Raw genomic sequence first — 20,376 nt, forward strand, 5'->3', positions numbered from 1 at the left:
ACTAGGGTTATGCTTAGCGCTGGGAGCACTGGACTAGGGTTATGCTTAGCGCTGGGAGCACTGGACTAGGGTTATGCTTAGCGCTGGGAGCACTGGACTAGGGTTATGCTTAGCGCTGGGAGCACTGGACTAGGGTTATGCTTAGCACTGGGAGCACTGGACTAGGGTTATGCTTAGCACTGGGAGCACTGGACTAGGGCTATGCTTAGCACTGGGAGCACTGGACTAGGGTTATGCTTAGCACTGGGAGCACTGGACTAGGGTTATGCTTAGCGCTGGGAGCACTGGACTAGGGTTATGCTTAGCGCTGGGAGCACTGGACTAGGGTTATGCTTAGCGCTGGGAGCACTGGACTAGGGTTATGCTTAGCGCTGGGAGCACTGGACTAGGGTTATGCTTAGCGCTGGGAGCACTGGACTAGGGTTATGCTTAGCGCTGGGAGCACTGGACTAGGGTTATGCTTAGCGCTGGGAGCACTGGACTAGGGCTATGCTTAGCACTGGGAGCACTGGACTAGGGCTATGCTTAGCACTGGGAGCCCTGGACTAGGGTTATGCTTAGCACTGGGAGCACTGGACTAGGGTTATGCTTAGCACTGGGAGCACTGGACTAGGGTTATGCTTAGCACTGGGAGCACTGGACTAGGGTTATGCTTAGCACTGGGAGCACTGCACTAGGGTTATGCTTAGCACTGGGAGCACTGGAATAGGGTTGTGCTTAGCACTGGGAGCACTGGACTAGGGCTATGCTTAGCACTGGGAACACTGGACTAGGGCTATGCTTAGCACTGTGAGCACTGTACTAGGGTTATGCTTAGCAATGGGAACACTGGACTAGGGTTATGCTTAGCACTTGGAGCACTGTACTAGGGTTATGCTTAGCACTGGGAGCACTGGACTAGGGTTATGCTTAGCACTGGGAGCACTGGACTAGGGTTATGCTTAGCACTGGGAGCACTGGACTAGGGCTATGCTTAGCACTGGGAGCACTGGACTAGGGCTATGCTTAGCACTGGGAGCACTGTACTAGGGTTATGCTTAGCACTGGGAGCACTGTACTAGGGCTATGCTTTGCACTGGGAGCACTGGACTAGGGCTATGCTTAGCACTGGGAGCACTGGACTAGGGTTATGCTTAGCACTGGGAGCACTGGACTAGGGTTATGCTTAGCACTGGGAGCACTGGACTAGGGTTATGGTTAGCACTGGGAGCACTGGACTAGGGTTATGCTTAGCACTGTGAGCACTGGACTAGAGCTGTTCTTAGCACTGGGAGCACTGGACTAGGGTTATGCTTAGCACTGGGAGCACTGGACTAGTGTTATGCTTAGCATTGGGAGCACTGGACTAGTGTTATGCTTAGCACTGGGAGCACTGGACTAGGGTTATGCTTAGCACTGGGAGCACTGGACTAGCGCTCTTCTTAGCACTGGGAGCACTGGACTAGGGTTATGCTTAGCACTGGGAGCACTGGACTAGGGTTCTGCTTAGCACTGGGAGCACTGGACTAGGGTTATGCTTAGCACTGGGAGCAGTGGACTAGCGCTCTGCTTAGCACTGGGAGCACTGGACTAGGGTTATGCTTAGCACTGGGAGCACTGGACTAGGGTTGTGCTTAGCACTGGGAGCACTGGACTAGAGCTGTTCTTAGCACTGGGAGCACTGGACTAGAGCTGTACTTAGCACTAGGGTCATTGGGTCTAGCACTGTGCTTAGCATTGGGGTCACTGGGACTAGCACTGTGCTTAGCACTAAGGGCACTGGGACTAGAGCCGTAGTTAGAACTGGGAGCACTGGACTAGAGCCGTGGTTAGAACTGGGAGCACTGGACTAGAACGTGCTTGGCACTGAGGGCACTGGGACTGTGTGAAGTCGTCACTCACCTGTAGTGTGACGGGTGTACCAGGTGGTGGGGTGGGGATCCCGGCCCACGGTGGACCCTCTGCTCCGTGTGTACTGACAGCAGGGTGGCTCTCCTCTTCCTCTCTGAGGAGCAATGAAGAGCGGTAAGCGGAGCCTCTTTTCCCGGCATTCTCGACCCTGCTTTGACTGTTCACTTCTCACCTCCATGTGATGTTGGGGCTGGCGGTGCTATGGATCCCAAACACACATCCCGCCTCATCGGCTCCATCAGCACAGTCCAGGTGGCCATCACATCGCTGTGACACCTCAATGCAGTGACCGGAGGATCTGCAGTAGAACTGGGAACGATGGCAGCCCCACTTTGCTGGAGATAGAGGGGACGGAGCGGTGCCTGCCCTCCGAGAATGGGGGAGAGAATGATTATAATCTTCAGCTATCACCCCTTCATATTTAATCCTTGTGCTAATTAGTACGTACCCCCCCATTACTGTGCCCTTGTCATGAATGGGTATCATCAAGAGGACAAGGGTCTTTCTATTGTCTATCAACCATAGCACTTCGCTTCCTGACCCATCCCCCCACATATCCCAGATACTGCGACATTACCACAATAGATCTCATCTGACCGATCTCCACAATCATTGATTCCATTACAGACGACTCCGAGAGTCCCAGCAGGGACACAGTGACCATTGTGACACTGGAACTCCCCCACACGACACTGGTCCCCAATGTGAGGAGGTGCGGAGGGTCTGACCGGCACTGTAGGGGAAGAATGGGGGTCAGCGATAGTGATAACAGGAAGAATGGGGGAGTCCTATTATTCGCTCCTCAGGGAATCAGCGAAAGGAGGTATATGGAGACCCGTGAAATTCTGCGTTAATGGGGCAGGGGTTGGGGGCTGCCAACAGATTATTACCTGATCACATCCCTCATTGTTTAGCTACAGAGGAATCACAGACACATCCCTCTCTGGAGAATCTCAGAATCCCTCCCTGGATGACCCAAGCATCACTCACTCTCGCTCTCTGAAGGGCCCCAGGGTCTCGCTCCTGCTCTGGAGTCTTCGAGGGTCCTCATCACTTGAGCACCAAAGCATCTCTCTCTATGCAGGACATCAGCATGTCTCTCTGGTGGACCCGAGCATCTTTTTCTCTCTGGAGGAACTGAGTCTGTCTCTGGGGGACCTGGGTGTCTCTCCCCTCTGGAGGACCCGAGTGTCTCTCCCCTCTGGAGGACCCGAGTGTCTCTCCCCCTCTGGAGGACCCGAGTGTCTCTCCCCTCTGGAAGACCCGAGCTTTTCCCTTTCTCTCTCTGGAGGACCCAATGAGCATCTCTCCCTCTCCAGAGGACGTGAGTGTCTTGCTCTATGGAGGAATCTATTTCTATGGAGTTATCTATCTCATCTGGAGGACCTGATATGACCCCTTCAATAACTAAACATCTTATTGATTTCAGTATGGATTGTGTCTTCTCTGGAGGTGCTGTAATTTTTTTAGCGGCTCACATATGATGTGACCCCCCTCATGCCTTCCACATTGGTTCAGGGCTCTGCCCTTATCACTTTTTACCTTCTCCGCAGCCCAGCAGCTCCAGGCGCATGAATATTTTGCCATGATAATCCTGCGGAAGGATCCGGATATACTGAGCACTGATCACCGCCTCAAAGCTTATGGCAACAGGTGTGGAGCCATCGAAGTTACCCTGGAAAATCTACAAATGTAGAGAAAACAAGTTGCTGACAGCAAATGGAGCTGGAGGAACACAGATGTCCATCATGCTGCACCTTCCCACAGGTCTCCTCACTTGTATCCTGCTCCCCTGATGTTAGCGGAGGTTCAGGACTTCACTCCCCAATGGTCACTAATTCACACCAGTGTCACCATCTTCCCTCCAACAAGCAGCCACCTCTCAATCTGTACATGTGGCATGGCGATTATCTCCCCATATGCGGCACTCACCTTGGTCTTCGGCTTGTCGTCGCTCTTTATCTCCGTGTAGTTGTACCAGATCTTCTGGTCAATGCTGAACTGAATTTCAAAAGTGGTTACAAAGTAATCCGAGGAGCCGGCACCCTGAGTCACGATCCCTGCAACACGAAAATATCTCATATTATGGCTGACACCTGAGAGCACACAAAGAGGAGCAAAATATAGAAGTCATATAATACAGGAGGGCAAGACGTAGGTCACGTGTCACACAACGCAAGTCACACGACGCAGAGCACAAGACAGGTCACACGACGCAGGCCACACGACGCAGGGCACACGACGCAGGGCACAAGACAGGTCACAAGACAGGTCACACGACGCAGGCCACACGACGCAGGGCACACGACGCAGGGCACAAGACAGGTCACACGACGCAGGGCACAAGACAGGTCACACAACGCAAGTCACACGACGCAGGCCACACGACGCAGGGCACACGACGCAGGGCACAAGACAGGTCACAAGACAGGTCACACGACGCAGGGCACAAGACAGGTCACACGACGCAGGGCACAAGACAGGTCACACGACGCAGGGCACATGATCCACCTGCTGCTCAGGGCAGAAGTGAATATGTAGTCCAAACATCAAGGGCCAGAACCGAAGAACAGTCATAAATAATGATCCAGAACATAAAACACAACAACAGAGGCTGAAAAAAAATAACACATCAAAATGTTAGAGCCATGAGAAGGCGGGAGAACAGAGAGAAGACGAGGGAAATGGATAGAAAATCGGGAGAACAAAGAGAGAAGACGGGGAGAACAGACCGAAAACACAAGGGAAATGGAAAGAAAATGGGGAGAAGAGAGAAGACGAGGGAAATGGAGAGAAAATGGGGAGAACAGAGAGAGATGATGAGCAAAATGGAGAGAAAAAGGGGAGAACAGAGAGCGAATACGAGGGAAATGGAGAGAAAACGGGGAACAGACTGAGAAGAAGAGGGAATAGGAGGAAAATGGGGAAAACAGAGAGAAGACGAGGGAAATGGATAGAAAATCGGGAGAACAAGGAGAGAAGACGGGGAGAACAGACCGAAAACACAAGGGAAATGGAAAGAAAATGGGGAGAAGAGAGAAGACGAGGGAAATGGAGAGAAAATGGGGAGAACAGAGAGAGAAGAAGAGGAAAATGGGGAAAACAGAGAGAAGACGAGGGAAATGGATAGAAAATCGGGAGAACAAGAAGAGAAGACGGGGAGAACAGACCGAAAACACAAGGGAAATGGAAAGAAAATGGGGAGAAGAGAGAAGACGAGGGAAATGGAGATAAAATGGGGAGAACAGAGAGAGAAGATGAGGGAAATGGAGAGCAAACGGGGAGAACAGAGAGATGATGAGCAAAATGGAGAGAAAAGGGGGAGAACAGAAAGCGAATACGAGGGAAATGGAGAGAAACCGGGGAACAGACTGAGAAGAAGAGGGAATAGGAGGAAAATGGAAGAACAGAGAGAAGACGAGGGAAATAAAAAACGGGGGGAACAGAGAAAGAAGATAAGGGAAATGGAAAGAAAATGAGGAGAACAAAGAGATAAAGTGGGGAGAACAGACCGAGAACACATGGGAAATGGAGAGAAAATGGGGAAAACGGAGAGAGAAAATTAGGGAAATAAAAAACGGGGAGAACACAATGGAAATGGAAAGAAAACGGGGAGAACAGAGAGAAGACGAGGAAATGGGAAGAACAGAGAGAAGACGAAGGAAATGCAGAAAAAACAAGGAGAACAGAGAGAGAAGATGAAGGAAATGGAGAGAAAACGTGGAGAACAGAGAGAGAAGATGAGGGAAATGGAGAGAAAATGGAGGAAAGACTGAGAAGACAAGGGAAATGGAGAGAAAACATGGAGAACAGAGAGAGAAAACGAGGGAAATGGAGAGATAATAGGGAGAACAGAGAGAGAAAATGAGGGAAACGGAGAGAAAATGAGAACAGAGAGAAGACGAGGGAAATGGAGAGAAAATAGGGAGAACAGAGAGAGAGAGGACCAGGGAAATGGAAAGAAATGGGGAGAACATAGAAAGAAGAGAGGGAAATGGAGAGAAAACAGGAAAAACAGAGAGAAGACGAGAAAAATGGGAAGAACAGAGAGAGAAGATGAAGGAAATGGAGAGAAAACGTGGAGAACAGAGAGAGAAGACAAGGTAAATGCAGAGAAAACGAGGAGAACAGAGAGAGAAGATGAGGGAAATGGAGAGAAAATGGAGGAAAGACTGAGAAGACAAGGGAAATGGAGAGATAATAGGGAGAACAGAGAGAGAAGATGAGGGAAACGGAGAGAAAATGAGAACAGAGAGAAGATGAGGGAAATGGAGAGAAAATAGTGAGAACAGAGAGAGAGGACGAGGGAAATGGAGAGAAAAAGGGGAGAACAGAGGGAGAAGACTAGAGAAATGGAGAGAAAAAGGGGAGAAAAGAGAAGACGAGGGAAAAGGAAAGAAAACAGGGAGAACAGAGAGAGAAGACTAGGGAAATGGAAAAAAAAAGGAGAAAAATAAGGGAAATGGAGAGAAAACAGGGAGAACAGAGAGAAGACAAGGGAAGTGGAGAGAAAACGAGGAGAACAGAGAGAGAAGATAAGGGAAGTGGAGAGAAAATGAGGAGAACAGAGAGAAGACGAGGGAAATTAAGAAAAAACAGGGAGAACAAAGAGAGAAGACGAGGAAAATGGGGAGAACATAGGAAGAAGATGAGGAAAATGGAGAGAAAACAGGGAGAACAGAGAGAAAACGAGGGTTATGGAGAGATAATAGGGAGAACAGAGAGAGAAGATGAGGGAAACGGAGAGAAAATGAGAACAGAGAGAAGACTAGGGAAATGGAGAGAAAATAGGGAGAACAGAGAGAGAGAGGACCAGGGAAATGGAAAGAAAACGGGGAGAACATAGAAAGAAGAGAGGGAAATGGAGAGAAAACAGGAAAAACAGAGAGAAGACGAGAAAAATGGGAAGAACAGAGAGAGAAGATGAAGGAAATGGAGAGAAAACGTGGAGAACAGAGAGAGAAGACAAGGTAAATGCAGAGTTAACGAGGAGAACAGAGAGAGAAGATGAGGGAAATGGAGAGAAAATGGAGGAAAGACTGAGAAGATGAGGGAAATGGAGAGATAATAGGGAGAACAGAGAGAGAAGATGAGGGAAACGGAGAGAAAATGAGATCAGAGAGAAGATGAGGGAAATGGAGAGAAAATAGTGAGAACAGAGAGAGAGGACGAGGGAAATGGAGAGAAAAAGGGAAGAACAGAGGGAGAAGACTAGAGAAATGGAGAGAAAAAGGGGAGAAAAGAACACGAGGGAAAAGGAAAGAAAACAGGGAGAACAGAGAGAGAAGACTAGGGAAATGGAAAAAAAAAGGAGAGAAAAGAGAGAAAATAAGGGAAATGGAGAGAAAACAGGGAGAACAGAGAGAAGACAAGGGAAGTGGAGAGAAAACGAGGAGAACAGAGAGAGAAGATAAGGGAAGTGGAGAGAAAATGAGGAGAACAGAGAGAAGACGAGGGAAATTAAGAAAAAACAGGGAGAACAAAGAGAGAAGACGAGGAAAATGGGGAGAACATAGGAAGAAGATGAGGAAAATGGAGAGAAAACAGGGAGAACAGACCGACAAGATGGAGGATGGTCTGCCTGCCCTTAACGCCGGCCCTGACAGCAAGAACATAGGGAGAATACAAGAAGTACAAGGCATGAACACAGGGCGATCACTGGAAGAACATGGGAAGAACAAAGGGAAAATACAAAAAGAATATGGTGAGAACACTGGAAGAGCATGGCAAGAACATTGAAAAAATATTGGAAGATGTCATAGAAAATATTACAAATCCTCTATGCCCCTCATGTCTCATGTCACCCACTTCCTTTTTCCTGTACCAGTTGACAGGATAGGAGCTGTGAGCTGTGGCAGTGACACAGCTATGTGAAGCAGATGGATTGAAATGCAAGGACTTCTCTTTATGTCCAGGAAACTTCAAAGAAAGTCTATTATGCCGAGAGAGAGAGAGAGAGAGAGAGAGAGGCAGGAAAAGGTAATTAGGATCCAAGTGGATCAAAAGAAGATCTCACACCATTTACAATAGACCACAGACAGCACGTTTCCAAGAGAAAATATGGAATATCGGAATTTCCATCCATCCGATATTAATGTGAAGTATATTGTCGGCACCAGAATAACTAGGCAATCATACACATATTTTCTCACAATCATAACCCCCACCAAAAGGCCATAAAGCCATAGGGGCCATATAATCACCAGGAGCTCGGCCATGTTTGGTCTCTAAGCGTAGCTAAAACCTCGATAGAAGAGATGACATCAATCTTAAACTTCTGCATTCATTTTATGAGGACTTACTACACAAATTGGGATTGCCTAACATTATGGAGGGCTGAGTCCAGCCCACAGCCGGGACCTTGTGAGGTCATCATAGAGGGGTGTGTGGGTGGGACTCAGCATCTGATAAAAGATCGATCCCAATTGTCATCAGTGTTCGTACAAGAGCGTTACATGTCATGTGTGTATGCAAGGGCCCTGTTCTCCTTTGGGTAAACTGAATCGTCTCTGCGATCGGAATAGTAAGTTCTTCTGTTAATCCCTTTTATTTTTATGTAACTGTTTATGCTGTACTAGATGGTGGCCCGATTCTAACGCATCGGTATTCTAGAATATTCTGACTGACAGAACGTGTTCAGTAAACGTGACTGAACTATGTCACACTGTGACGGACAGAACTTATTCAGTAAATGTGACTGAACTAAGTAGCACTGTGACTGACAACTTGTTCAGTAAATGTGACTGAACTACGTGGCACTGTGACTGACAGAACTTGTTCAGTAAACGTGACTGAACTACGTGGCACTGTGACTGACAGAACTTGTTCAGTAAACGTGACTGAACTACGTGGCACTGTGACTGACAACTTGTTCAGTAAATGTGACTGAACTACGTGGCACTGTGACTGACAGAACTTGTTCAGTAAACGTGACTGAACTACGTGGCACTGTGACTGACAACTTGTTCAGTAAATGTGACTGAACTACGTGGCACTGTGACTGAAAGAACTTATTCTGTAAACATGACTGAACTACATGGCACTGTGACTGACAGAACTTATTCAGTAAACGTGACTGAACTACGTGGCACTGTGACTGACAGAACTTATTCAGTAAACGTGAATGAACTACGTGGCACTGTGACTGACAGAACTTATTCAGTAACCGTGAATGAACTACGTGGCACTGTTACTGACAGAACTTATTCAGTAAACGTGACTGAACCACGTGGCACTGTGACTGACAGAACTTATTCAGTAAACGTGACTGAACTACGTGGCACTGTGACTGACAGAACTTATTCAGTAAACGTGAATGAACTACGTGGCACTGTGACTGACAGAACTTATTCAGTAACCGTGAATGAACTACGTGGCACTGTGACTGACAGAACTTATTCAGTAACCGTGAATGAACTACATGGCACTGTGACTGACAGAACTTATTCAGTAACCGTGAATGAACTACGTGGCACTGTGACTGACAGAACTTGTTTAGTAAACGTGACTGAACTACGGCCGGACTGCATCTGTCACTGATTGGTCTCGGGCGGCTGGTACGACCAATCAGCAACGCGGGATTTCCGTTAGACAGACAGAATTAGACGATTATATAGTAGATTGTTTTGTCCCCTCTGTAAAATCTTTTGAATATTTTTCATAAACACTGCTTCCCTTCGGATTAAATATAAAATTTAAAAGCCATAGCTACCGTTTTTTTATGGTGTCTAATCGACGGAGACAGATTAGTAGTGGCGGCGAATATTCTGGGGTTGTCAGAGGTAGCCGTGATCGTACCGGGGTGTGTACACAAATTCCATGTGTTGGAATCCGGAGGTGTATATGCCGTACGCTCACGGGTAATTTTCTGACAGCCGGCCTAGTGGTGTGAACAGGCTGTGGCCTTCTCTGTTGAACGTTGGCCAATCGTGTAATTGTCCGGACAATAGGGGGCAGCAGAGAGCTGTTCGCTCCAAAGATCACAGTGGTGGTGGTACTCATGGCCTTCCCGGCCTGTGATATCAGGGATTTGTGGGATTAGAAAAGTCCTGACAAATGTTTGTGTCCCTGACATAAAACCAAACATTGCGAGAATGCAAGAAGTATACGGTGAGAACATCGGAAAAATACAAGAACGTAAGAAATAGACAGGGAGAATACCAGAAGAACATGGTGAGAGCATAGGGAGAACACGCCGAGAACAGAGGGAGAATAGTGGAAGACTGCTGCAAGAACATAGGGAGAACACAGGAAGTATATGGAAAGAACTTTATGAAAACACAGGAAGAACAAGATGAGAACATAGGGAAAATCTAAGAAGTACATGATGAGAACACAGGGATAACACCAGAGTAACATGGGGAGAACATAGGGAGAATACTGGAAAACCATAGCAAGAACATATGGAGAACATGGTGAGAACATAGGGAGGATACTAGAAGAACATGGCGAGAAGATTGTGAGAACACAGCAAAAGAACACAGGAAGAATACAAGAAGTACACAGCGAGAACACAGGTAGAAAACCAGAAGATCATGGCAAGAACATAGGGAGAATACCGGAAGACTGTGGTGACGATATAGGGAGAATAATGGAAGCTTGTGGAAGCTGTGGCGAGAACATAGGTAGAAATCAAGAAGTACACGGCACGAATATAGGGAGAACACTGGAAAAACAACGTGGGACATTGGGAGAATATAAGAAGCGAAAACATAAGGAGAACTCTAGAAGAACATGATGAGAACATAGGGAGAATAGTGAAAGACCATGGCGAAGAACAGAGAATACAAGAAGCACATGGTGAGAACACGGAATACCACTGGAAGAATGTAGGAAGCATACAAGAACATAGGGAGAACACGAGAATAACATGGGGAGAACATCGGCAGAATACCAGAAGACCAAGGGGAAAATATAGCGAACATAAGAAGAACACATTGAGAATATAAAAATAAAAGTATTAACATGAGAAGAACACTTGAAGAAAAAAGAAAATACTACGGGAAAACTCGGGAAGAACACAGAATATACAGGCTTCATACATGATCTCACATGAGTGACAGAATGGACTGTCCATACACACACGTGGTCAAAATTGGTCCCCGTCATTTAATGACAGAAAAAAAACACAACGGTCACAGAAATTAGAAAGAAAATTATAGACAAACATGTTACAGGTAAAAGTTATAAGACGTCTCCAAGCAGCCTGATGTTCCTGTGACTACAGTTGCGCATATTATTCAGAAATGTAAGATCCATGGGACTGTAGCCGACCTACCTGGACGTGGCCGCAGGAGGAACATTGGTGACAAATAGTGATGAGAGAGTATACTCGTTGCTCGGGTTTTCCAGAGCACGCTCGGGTGGTCTCCGAGTATTTGTTAGTCTTCAGAGATTTAGTTTTCATCGCCCCAGTTGAATGATTTACAGCTATTAGCCAGACTAAGTACATGTGGGGTTAGCTGGATGCTAGAGAATCCCCACATGTAATCAAGCTGTCTAGTAGCTGCAAATCATCCAACTGCGGCAAGGAAAACTAAATCTCCGAGCAGTCATAAATACTCGGAGACCACCCGAGCGTGCTCTGGAAAACCCGAGCAACAAGTATACTCGCTCATCACTAATGACAAATCAAAGAGATGGATAATACCAAGGAAGGTGACGGGCACAAGGGGGCATTCTTTGCGTCTGGAGGAGAGAAGGTTTTTCCACCAACATAGAAGAGGATTCTTTACTGTTAGGGTAGTGAGAATCTGGAATTGCTTGCCTGAGGAGGTGGTGATGGCGAACTCAGTCGAGGGGTTCAAGAGAGGCCTGGATGTCTTCCTGGAGCAGAACAATATTGTATCATACAATTAGGTTCTGTAGAAGGACGTAGATCTGGGGATTTATTATGATGGAATATAGGCTGAACTGGATGGACAAATGTCTTTTTTCGGCCTTACTAACTATGTTACTATGTTACTATGTATAATACGAATGGTAACAAAAGAGCCAGAAAAACATCTAAACAGATTAAAGGCGAACTTCAAACTCAAGGAACATCAGTGTCAGATCGCACCATCTGTAGTTGTATGAGCCAAAGTGGACTTCATGGGAGACGACAACGGAAGACACCATTGTTGAAAAAAAATCATAAAAAAGCCAGACTGGAATTTGCCAAACTACATGTTCACAAGCAACAAAGCTTTTGGGAGAATGTCCTATGGACAGATGAGACAAAAATGGAACTTTTTGGCAAGGCACATCAGCTCTATGTTCACAGATGGAAAAATGAAAAATATCACGAAAAGAACACTGTCCCTACTGTGAAACATGGAGGAGGCTCTGTTATGTTCAGGGGCTGCTTTGCTGCATCTGGCACAGGGTGTCTAGAATCTGTGCAGGGTACAATGAAATCTCAAGACTATCAAGGGATTCTAGAGAGAAATGTGCTGCCCAGTGTCAGAAAGATTGGTCTCAGTCGCAGCAGGATAATGACCCACAACACACAGCTAAACACACCCAAGAATGGCTAAGAGGAAAACACTGGACTATTCTGAAGTGGCCTTCTATGAGCCCTGACCTAAATCCTATTGAGCATCTTTGGAAAGAGCTGAAATAGGCAACCATCAAACACGAGACAACTGTAGCAGTTTGATCTTGAGTAGTGATGAGCGAGTATACTCGTTGCTCGGGTGATCTCCAAGTATTTGTTAGTGTTCGGAGATTAAGTTTTCATCGCGGCAGCTGAATGATTTACAGCTATTAGCCCGGCTGAGTACATGTGGGGGTTGCCTGGTTGCTAGGGAATCCCCACATGTATTCAAGCTGGCTAATAGCTGTAAATCATTCAGCTACCGTGCTGAAAACTTAATCTCCGAACACTAACAAATACTCGGAGATCACCTGAATGTGCTCGGGAAAACTACTCTTGAGGAGTGGCCAAAATACCTGTCGAGAGGTGCAGAAGTCTCATTGAGAGTTACAGGAATCGTTTGACTGCAGCGATTGCCTCAAAAGGTTGTGCAACAAAATATTAAGTTAAGGATTCCATAATTTCTGTCCAGGCCTATCTCATGAGTTTATTTTTTTTTAATTATGTGGAAGCATGGTTAAAAGCAATGTCTGACTTTTATTTGTTCATTTTCATAGATTTTTTATTTAATATTACTTTTGTCAGATTCAAGTTATTTCTGTGACTATTGTGGGTCTTTCTGTCATTAAATGAGGGGTAGCAACAATTTTGACCACGTGTGTAACTGCAGGCTCCGGTATTTTCTCCATGTCACATACCTGTAAGGTTCCATAGCTTTTGCAGGTCGATCTGGAGGTACGGTAACCTGGATGGAGGATTGGGGTAATCCTCCTCCTGGGGGCTCCACCCCTGATTCTCCACGGTCAGAGAAATGTGGTTGAGCTGTGCTGTGTATGCTGGGTGGTCAGTGACATGTGAAGACGATGTGAAGCTGCTATGCGGTAGAAGTGAGATCCTCAGGGGTGTGTAACAATCACCTGTGAGAAGTAGGAAAGACTAGTGTATCTCAAGCTCACAAGACTTTCTTCTGCAGTCAATTATCAAGTGAGTAATTTGTGAGGGGATCAAATACAGTTGAGCCTTAATAGCCCAAGTACCTGCACGCCAAATCTTCTGCCCTATAACTGACACAAGTAATGATGGTGTAACAGCACAACCTAGAGATGGACTGAGGAGAAATTAAAGCTGACAAGAAGAGAGCCTAGCGAAGATTAGAGAAGGCCGGAGCTGAACCTTCAGGTAATCTGAAGAGAACCTACTGATGACCCAAACAGAATCTATACATAGATGGTGCATGTAAAGCCTATGGATGTTTCAAACAAGAACTACAGATGGAACAAGGACAACCCAGAGAGGACCTGAGGACAACCCAGAGATAACTCGAGAATAACCCAGAGATGGCCCGAGGACAACAAAGAGATGACCCAAGGATAACCCAGAGATGGCCCAAGGACAACCCAGATATGGACTTAGGATAACCTAGAGATGGCCCGAGGACAACCCACAGATGGCCCGAGGACAACATAGAGATGACCCAAGGATAACCCAGAGATGGCCAAGGACAACCCACAGATGGCCCGAGGATAACCCAGAGATATGCAGAGGAGAATCTAGAGATGGCCCAAAGATAACCCAGAGATAGCCCAAGGACAACCCAGAGATGGCCTGAGGATAACCCAGAGTTCGCCTGAGGACAACCCTGAGGTGGCCCGAGGATAACCCAGAGATGGCCCGAGGACAACCCTGAGATGTCCTGAGGATAACCCAGAGATGGCCCGGGGAAAACCCACAGATGGCCCGAGGATAATCCAGAGATTGGCAGAGGATAATCTAGGGATTGCCCAAGGATAACCCAGAGATGGCACAAGGACAACCCAGAGATGGCCTGAGGATAACCCAGAGATGGCCTGAGGACAACCCAGAGATGTCCCGAGGATAACCCAGAGATAGGCAGAGGATAATCTAGGGATTGCCCAAGGATAACCCAGAGATGGCACAAGGACAACCCCGAGATGGAATGAGGATAACCCAGAGATCGCCCGAGGACAACCCTGAGATGGCCTGAGGATAACCCACAGATGGCCCGAGGACAACCCAGAGATAGGCAGAGGATAATATAGAGATGGCCCAAGGATAACCCTGAGATGGCCCGAGGATAACCCAGAGATGGCCTGAGGATAACTCAGAGAGGACCCGAGGATAACCCAGAGATAGCTTCAAAATAACCCAGAGATGGCTCAAGGATAACCCAGAGATGGCCAGAGAACAACCCAAAGATGGCCTGAGGGTAACCCAGAGAGGGCCAGAGAACAAACCAGAGATGGCCAGAGGAAAACCCAGAGATGCTCGAGGACAACCCAGAGATGGCCTGAGGAGAACATATAGTCCTAATTAAAGCTATAAATGAATTAAATAGCAGAAGGCAAAATGATGAGGACTACACATGCACTAGATTATACCCATCACAAGAACACTTACTTCCTGCTCCCGGCGTGGGGTAGGTTACCAGAGCAGGGGCAGATGCACTTCCAGGCAGAGATGCAGTACTTTGGTTGGCAGTTTTGGTCCCATTAGGAGCTGAGAAAACAAATGAATTCTGCATAAATATGTGCTCCCCCTCTAAAATGCAAAGGTCATGTAATCTTATAGAGAATGATCAGTGATGACTGTATGGTGATGGCGGCAGCGGGTGTGAGGGCCTGAATACACAGAGACATCATGAAGGAACGGAACATTGTGAAAACATGTAATGCAACTCATCATAAAAGCAAGGACTGACCGGTCTCCGAGCAGAAGCAGCAGACGTCCCCAGATCCCTGCACCAGAAGCTGACCCTGGAAGATAAATCACATAAGGAACGGCCAAAATGTGAAGAGAGGAGCCTCTGTTCTACGTGAGGAGAGGAGGAGCCTCTGTTCTACGTGAGGAGAGGAGGAGCCTCTGTTCTATGTGAGGAGAGGAGGAGCCTCTGTTCTACATGAGGAGATGAGAAGCCTCTGTTCTACGTGAGGAGACGAGGAGCCTCTGTTCTATGTGAGGAGAGGAGGAGGCTCTGTTCTACATGAGGAGATGAGAAGCCTCTGTTCTACATGAGGATAGGAGGAGCCTCTGTTCTATGTGAGGAGAGGAGGAGCCTCTGTTCTATGTGAGGAGAGGAGGAGCCTCTGTTCTATGTGAGGAGAGTAGGAACCTCTGTTCTATGTGAGGAGAGGAGGAGCCTCTGTTCTATGTGAGGAGAGGAGGAGCCTCTGTTCTATGTGAGTAGAGGGGGAGCCTCTGTTCTATGTGAGGAGAGGAGGAGCCTCTGTTCTATGTGAGGAGAGGAGGAGCCTCTGTTCTATGTGAGGAGAGGAGGAGCCTCTGTTCTATGTGAGGAGAGAAGGAGCCTCTGTTCTATGTGAGGAGAGGAGGAGCCTCTGTTCTATGTGAGGAGAGGAGGAGCCTCTGTTCTATGTGAGGAGAGGAGGAGCCTCTGTTCTATGTGAGGAGAGGAGGAGCCTCTGTTCTATGTGAGGAGAGGAGGAGCCTCTGTTCTACATGAGGAGATGAGAAGCCTCTGTTCTACGTGAGGAGAGGAGGAGCCTCTGTTCTATGTGAGGAGAGGAGGAGCCTCTGTTCTATGTGAGGAGAGTAGGAGCCTCTGTTCTACATGAGGAGATGACAAGCCTCTGTTCTATGTGAGGATAGGAGGAGCCTCTGTTCTATGTGAGGATAGGAGGAGCCTCTGTTCTATGTGAGGAGAAGAAGGAGCCTCTGTTCTATGTGAGGAGAGCAGGAGCCTCTGTTCTATGTGAGGAGAGCCGGAGCCTCTGTTCTATGTGAGGAGAGGAGGAGCCTCTGTTCTATGTGAGGAGAGGAGGAGCCTCTGTTCTATGTGAGGAGAGGAGGAGCCTCTGTTCTATGTGAGGAGAGGAGGAGCCTCTGTTCTATGTGAGGAGAGGAGGAGCCTCTGTTCTACATGAGGAGATGAGAAGCCTCTGTTCTATGTGAGGAGAGGAGGAGCCTCTGTTCTATGTGAGGATAGGAGGAGCCTCTGTTCTATGTGAGGAGAGTAGGAGCCTCTGTTCTACATGAGGAGATGACAAGCCTCTGTTCTATGTGAGGATAGGAGGAGCCTCTGTTCTATGTGAGGAGAAGAAGGAGCCTCTGTTCTATGTGAGGAGAGCAGGAGCCTCTGTTCTATGTGAGGAGAGCAGGAGCCTCTGTTCTATGTGAGGAGAGGAGGAGCCTCTGTTCTATGTGAGGAGAGTAAGAGCCTCTGTTCTATGTGAAGAGAGGAGGAGCCTCTGTTCTATGTGAGGAGAGGAGGAGCCTCTGTTCTACATGAGGAGATGAGAAGCCTCTGTTCCACACGTGGATAGGAGGAGCCTCTGTTCTATGTGAGGATAGGAGGAGCCTCTGTTCTATTTGAGGATAGGATGAGCCTCTGTTCTATGTGAGGATAGGAGCAGCCTCTGTTCTACATGATGAGAGGGGGAGCCTCTTTTCTATGTGGGCAGAGGAGGAGTCTCTGTTCTATGTTGGGAAAGAGGAGCCTCTGTTCTAAGTGAGAAGAGGAGCCTCTGTTCTACATGAGTATAGGAGGAGCCTCTGTTCTATGTGAGGAGAAGAAGGAGCCTCTGTTCTATGTGAGGAGAGGAGGAGCCTCTGTTCTACGTGAGGAGATGAGAAGCCTCTGTTCTACATGAGGATAGGAGGAGTCTCTGTTCTATGTAAGGATAGGAGGAGCCTCTGTTCTACATGAGGATAGGAGGAGCCTCTGTTCTATGTGAGGAGCAGCCTCTGTTCTACATGATGAGAGGAGGAGCCTCTTTTCTATGTGGGCAGAGGAGGAGTCTCTGTTCTATGTGAGGAAAGCAGGAGCCTCTGTTCTAAGTGAGAAGAGGAGCCTCTGTTCTACATGAGGAGAGGAGGAGCCTATGTTCTATGTGAGAGAAGGAGCCTCCATTCTATGTGAAAAGAAGAGGAGCCTCTTTTCTATGTGAGAAGAGAACAAGCCTCCATTCTACTTGAGGAGAGGAGGTGCCTCTGTTGTATGTGAGGAGAGGAGACTCTGTTTTATGTGAGGAGAGGAGGATACTCCATTCTACTTGAGAGGAGGAGCCTCTGTTCTACTTGAGGAGAAGAACCCTTATTCTATGTGAGGAGAGGAGGAGCCTATGTTCTATATGACGAGAGAAGGAGGCTCTGTTCTACTTGAGAGAAGAATCCTCAGTTCTACATGAGGCGAGGAGGCGCCTCTATTCTATGGGAGGAAAGAAGGAGCCTCTGCTCTACATGAAGAGAAGAGGAGCATCTTTTCTATGTGAGGAGAGGATGAGCCTCTGTTCTACTTGAGGGGAGGAGATGTCTCTGCTGTACATGAGGAGAGGAACCTGTATTCTATGTGAGGAGAGGATGAGCCTCTGTTCTGTGTGAGGATAGGAGTAGCAAACTGTTCTGTGTCAGGAGTTGAGCCTCTGTTCAACTTGAGGAGAGGAGGAGTTCTGCTCTACATGAGAAGGAGCTCTGTTATACGTGAGTGGAGAAGCCTCTACTATACGTGATGAGAGGAGGAGACTTTTGTACGTAAGAAGAGGAGGAGCCTCTGTTCAATGTGAAGAGAAGAGAAGCCTCTGTTCTATGTGAGGAGAGGAGCCTCTGTTTTGTGTGAAGAGAGGAGGAGCCTCAGTTTAATATGAAGATAAGAGGAGCCCTCATTCCATGTGAGAAGAGGAGCCCCTGTTCAATGTGAGGAGAGGAGGATCTTCTTTACTCCATGAGAAGAAGAGGAGCCTTCATTCAACATGAGGAGAGCAGGAGCCTCTGTTCTATGTGAAGAATGGAGCCTCTGTTCTATATAAGGGGAGAGGAGGAGCCTCTGCTTTATGCTAGGAAAGGAGCCTTCATTCTACCTGAGGCGTGGAGGAGCATCTGTTCTGAGTGAGGAGAGGAGGAGCCTCTGTTCTACTTGAGAGGTGGATACTCTGTTCTATTTGAGGAGAGGAGGAGCCGCCATTTTACGTAAAGAGAAGAGGAGGCTCTTTTCTACATGAAGAGAGAAGGAGCCTCTGTTCTACGTGAGAGGAGAAGAGGAGCTTCTGTTCTATGTTGGGAGAGGAGGAACCTCTATTATACGTGAGGAGAGGCGGAGCTTCTGTTCTATGTGAAGAGAGGAAAAGCCGCTGTTCTACATTATGAGAGGAGGGGCCTCTGTTTTATGTGAGGAGAAGAGAAGCCTCTGTTCTATGTGAGGAGAGGAGGAGCCTCTGTTCTATGTGAGGAGAGGACAAGCCTCCATTCTACCTGAGGAGAGGAGGAGCCTCTGTTCTGTGAGAGGAGATGAGCCTCCGTTCTGCTTGAGGAGAGCAGGGGCTTCTGTTCAATGTGACAAGACGAGGAGGCTCTGTTCTATGTGGGGAGAAGAGCCTCTGCTTTGTGTGAGGAGCAGAAGAGCCTTAATTCTACGTGAGAAGAGGATCCTCTGTTCAACTTGAGGAAGGGAGGATCTTCTTTTCTCCATGAGAAGAGGAGCCTTCATTCTACATGAGGAGAGGAGGAGCCTCCGCTCTACGTGATGTGACAAAGTCACTGGTAAGGTAATAGAGGGAAGATATGTGTCACTGCACTTAATGGCATCAGTGATATGAAACCAGAGTATTTTCCTCCACAACACTACGTGTTGTGAAGGTTAATTTAAAGTTGCATAAAGGGCTGGTTTCATGTGGACCTTCATAGAGGGGGTAGGAGAAGGTCCACTTTATCTCCAGCGGCAGAGCTGCGAGGACCTGTGTGATGTTCAGACTCCTTACACTCATCACTGTCCCCAATCTCCTCTTTTTCCTGTCCTGATCTGGCCGTACATCATTACAATGACACTCTTAGAGGCACCCTAGACCAAGTAGCTCCCCTCACCCTCAGAACCTCCAGAGTAAAACTGCCCTGGCTCACATCACAAACCCGATTTCTCCAGCGATGCTCTAGGTGTGCTGAACGCTTATGGAGGAAAACATGCACACCAGAAGACTTCATACACTTCAAATTTATGTTAAAAACCTATAACTCTGCCCTTCACCTCGCCAAACAGGCCTACTTTACCACTCTGATCTCCTCACTATCCAACAACCCCAAGAAACTTTTTGACACCTTTCACTCCCTCCTCAGGCCAAAAGCACAAGATCCTATCACAGACATTTGTGCTGATGACCTGGCCTCCCACTTTATAGAGAAAATAGACAATATCCGTCAGGAAATCTGCTCCCAATCACCAAGTTCAGTGACTCCCATCCCTCCCTGCATCTCCCCTGGCTCACTCTACACATTTGATCCCATCACAGAAGAAGAAGTCTCCAGGCTCCTCTCTTCTTCTCATCCGACTACATGCACCACCGACCCCATTCCCTCTCAACTGCTCCAGTCTTTCTCACTACTCACCTAACTACAATCTTTAATCTCTCACTCTCCTCAGGCATTTTCCCGTCCTCCTTCAAACACTCTATCATTACTCCGTTACTAAAGAAACCCGCCCTCGACCCATCCTGCACAACTACAGTCGGTCTCCAATCTCCCCTTCATCTCTAAACTATTGGAGCGCCTAGTCAACCCGTTACCTCTCCACTCACTCCCTCCTAGACCCTTCACAGTCCGGCTTCCGCCCCCTACACTCGACAAAAACTGCACTCATCAAAGTGACCAATGACCTTCTGACAGCAAAATGTAACGGTGACCACTCTCTGCTCATTCTTCTCAATCTTTCTGCAGCTTTTGACACTGTTGACCACCATCTCCTACTCTCTAGGCTCCAGTCACTTGGCATTAAGGACACTGCTCTCTCCTGGTTCTCCTCCTATCTTTCTTGTTGCTCCTTCAGTGTTCTGTTCTCTGGCTCCACTTCATCTCCTCTTCCTCTCACTGTCGGGTACCTCAGGGCTCAGTCCTTGACCCCCTTCTCTTCTCTCTCTACACGGCCCCAATTGGACAGACTATCAGCA

The 20,376-nt window shown here is 47.6% G+C and overlaps 1 protein-coding gene across 1 annotated transcript in view; it reads right to left on the bottom strand.

Moving 5' to 3' along the window:
* Positions 1-20,376, bottom strand: part of LOC138642333 (SCO-spondin-like) — a 410,056-nt gene that overhangs the window by 242,802 nt on the left and 146,878 nt on the right. The window contains exons 39-46 of the mRNA XM_069730432.1: positions 15,171-15,240; positions 14,885-14,983; positions 13,165-13,383; positions 3,823-3,950; positions 3,433-3,574; positions 2,468-2,623; positions 2,063-2,225; positions 1,882-1,984 (exon numbers count right to left, since the gene is read on the bottom strand). Of these exons, the coding sequence (XP_069586533.1) occupies positions 1,882-1,984; positions 2,063-2,225; positions 2,468-2,623; positions 3,433-3,574; positions 3,823-3,950; positions 13,165-13,383; positions 14,885-14,983; positions 15,171-15,240 (1,080 nt within the window). The remainder of the gene's footprint in view (positions 1-1,881; positions 1,985-2,062; positions 2,226-2,467; positions 2,624-3,432; positions 3,575-3,822; positions 3,951-13,164; positions 13,384-14,884; positions 14,984-15,170; positions 15,241-20,376) is intronic.

This window comes from Ranitomeya imitator, chromosome 6 (assembly GCF_032444005.1).
Source record: "Ranitomeya imitator isolate aRanImi1 chromosome 6, aRanImi1.pri, whole genome shotgun sequence".
Lineage (NCBI taxonomy): Eukaryota > Metazoa > Chordata > Amphibia > Anura > Dendrobatidae > Ranitomeya > Ranitomeya imitator.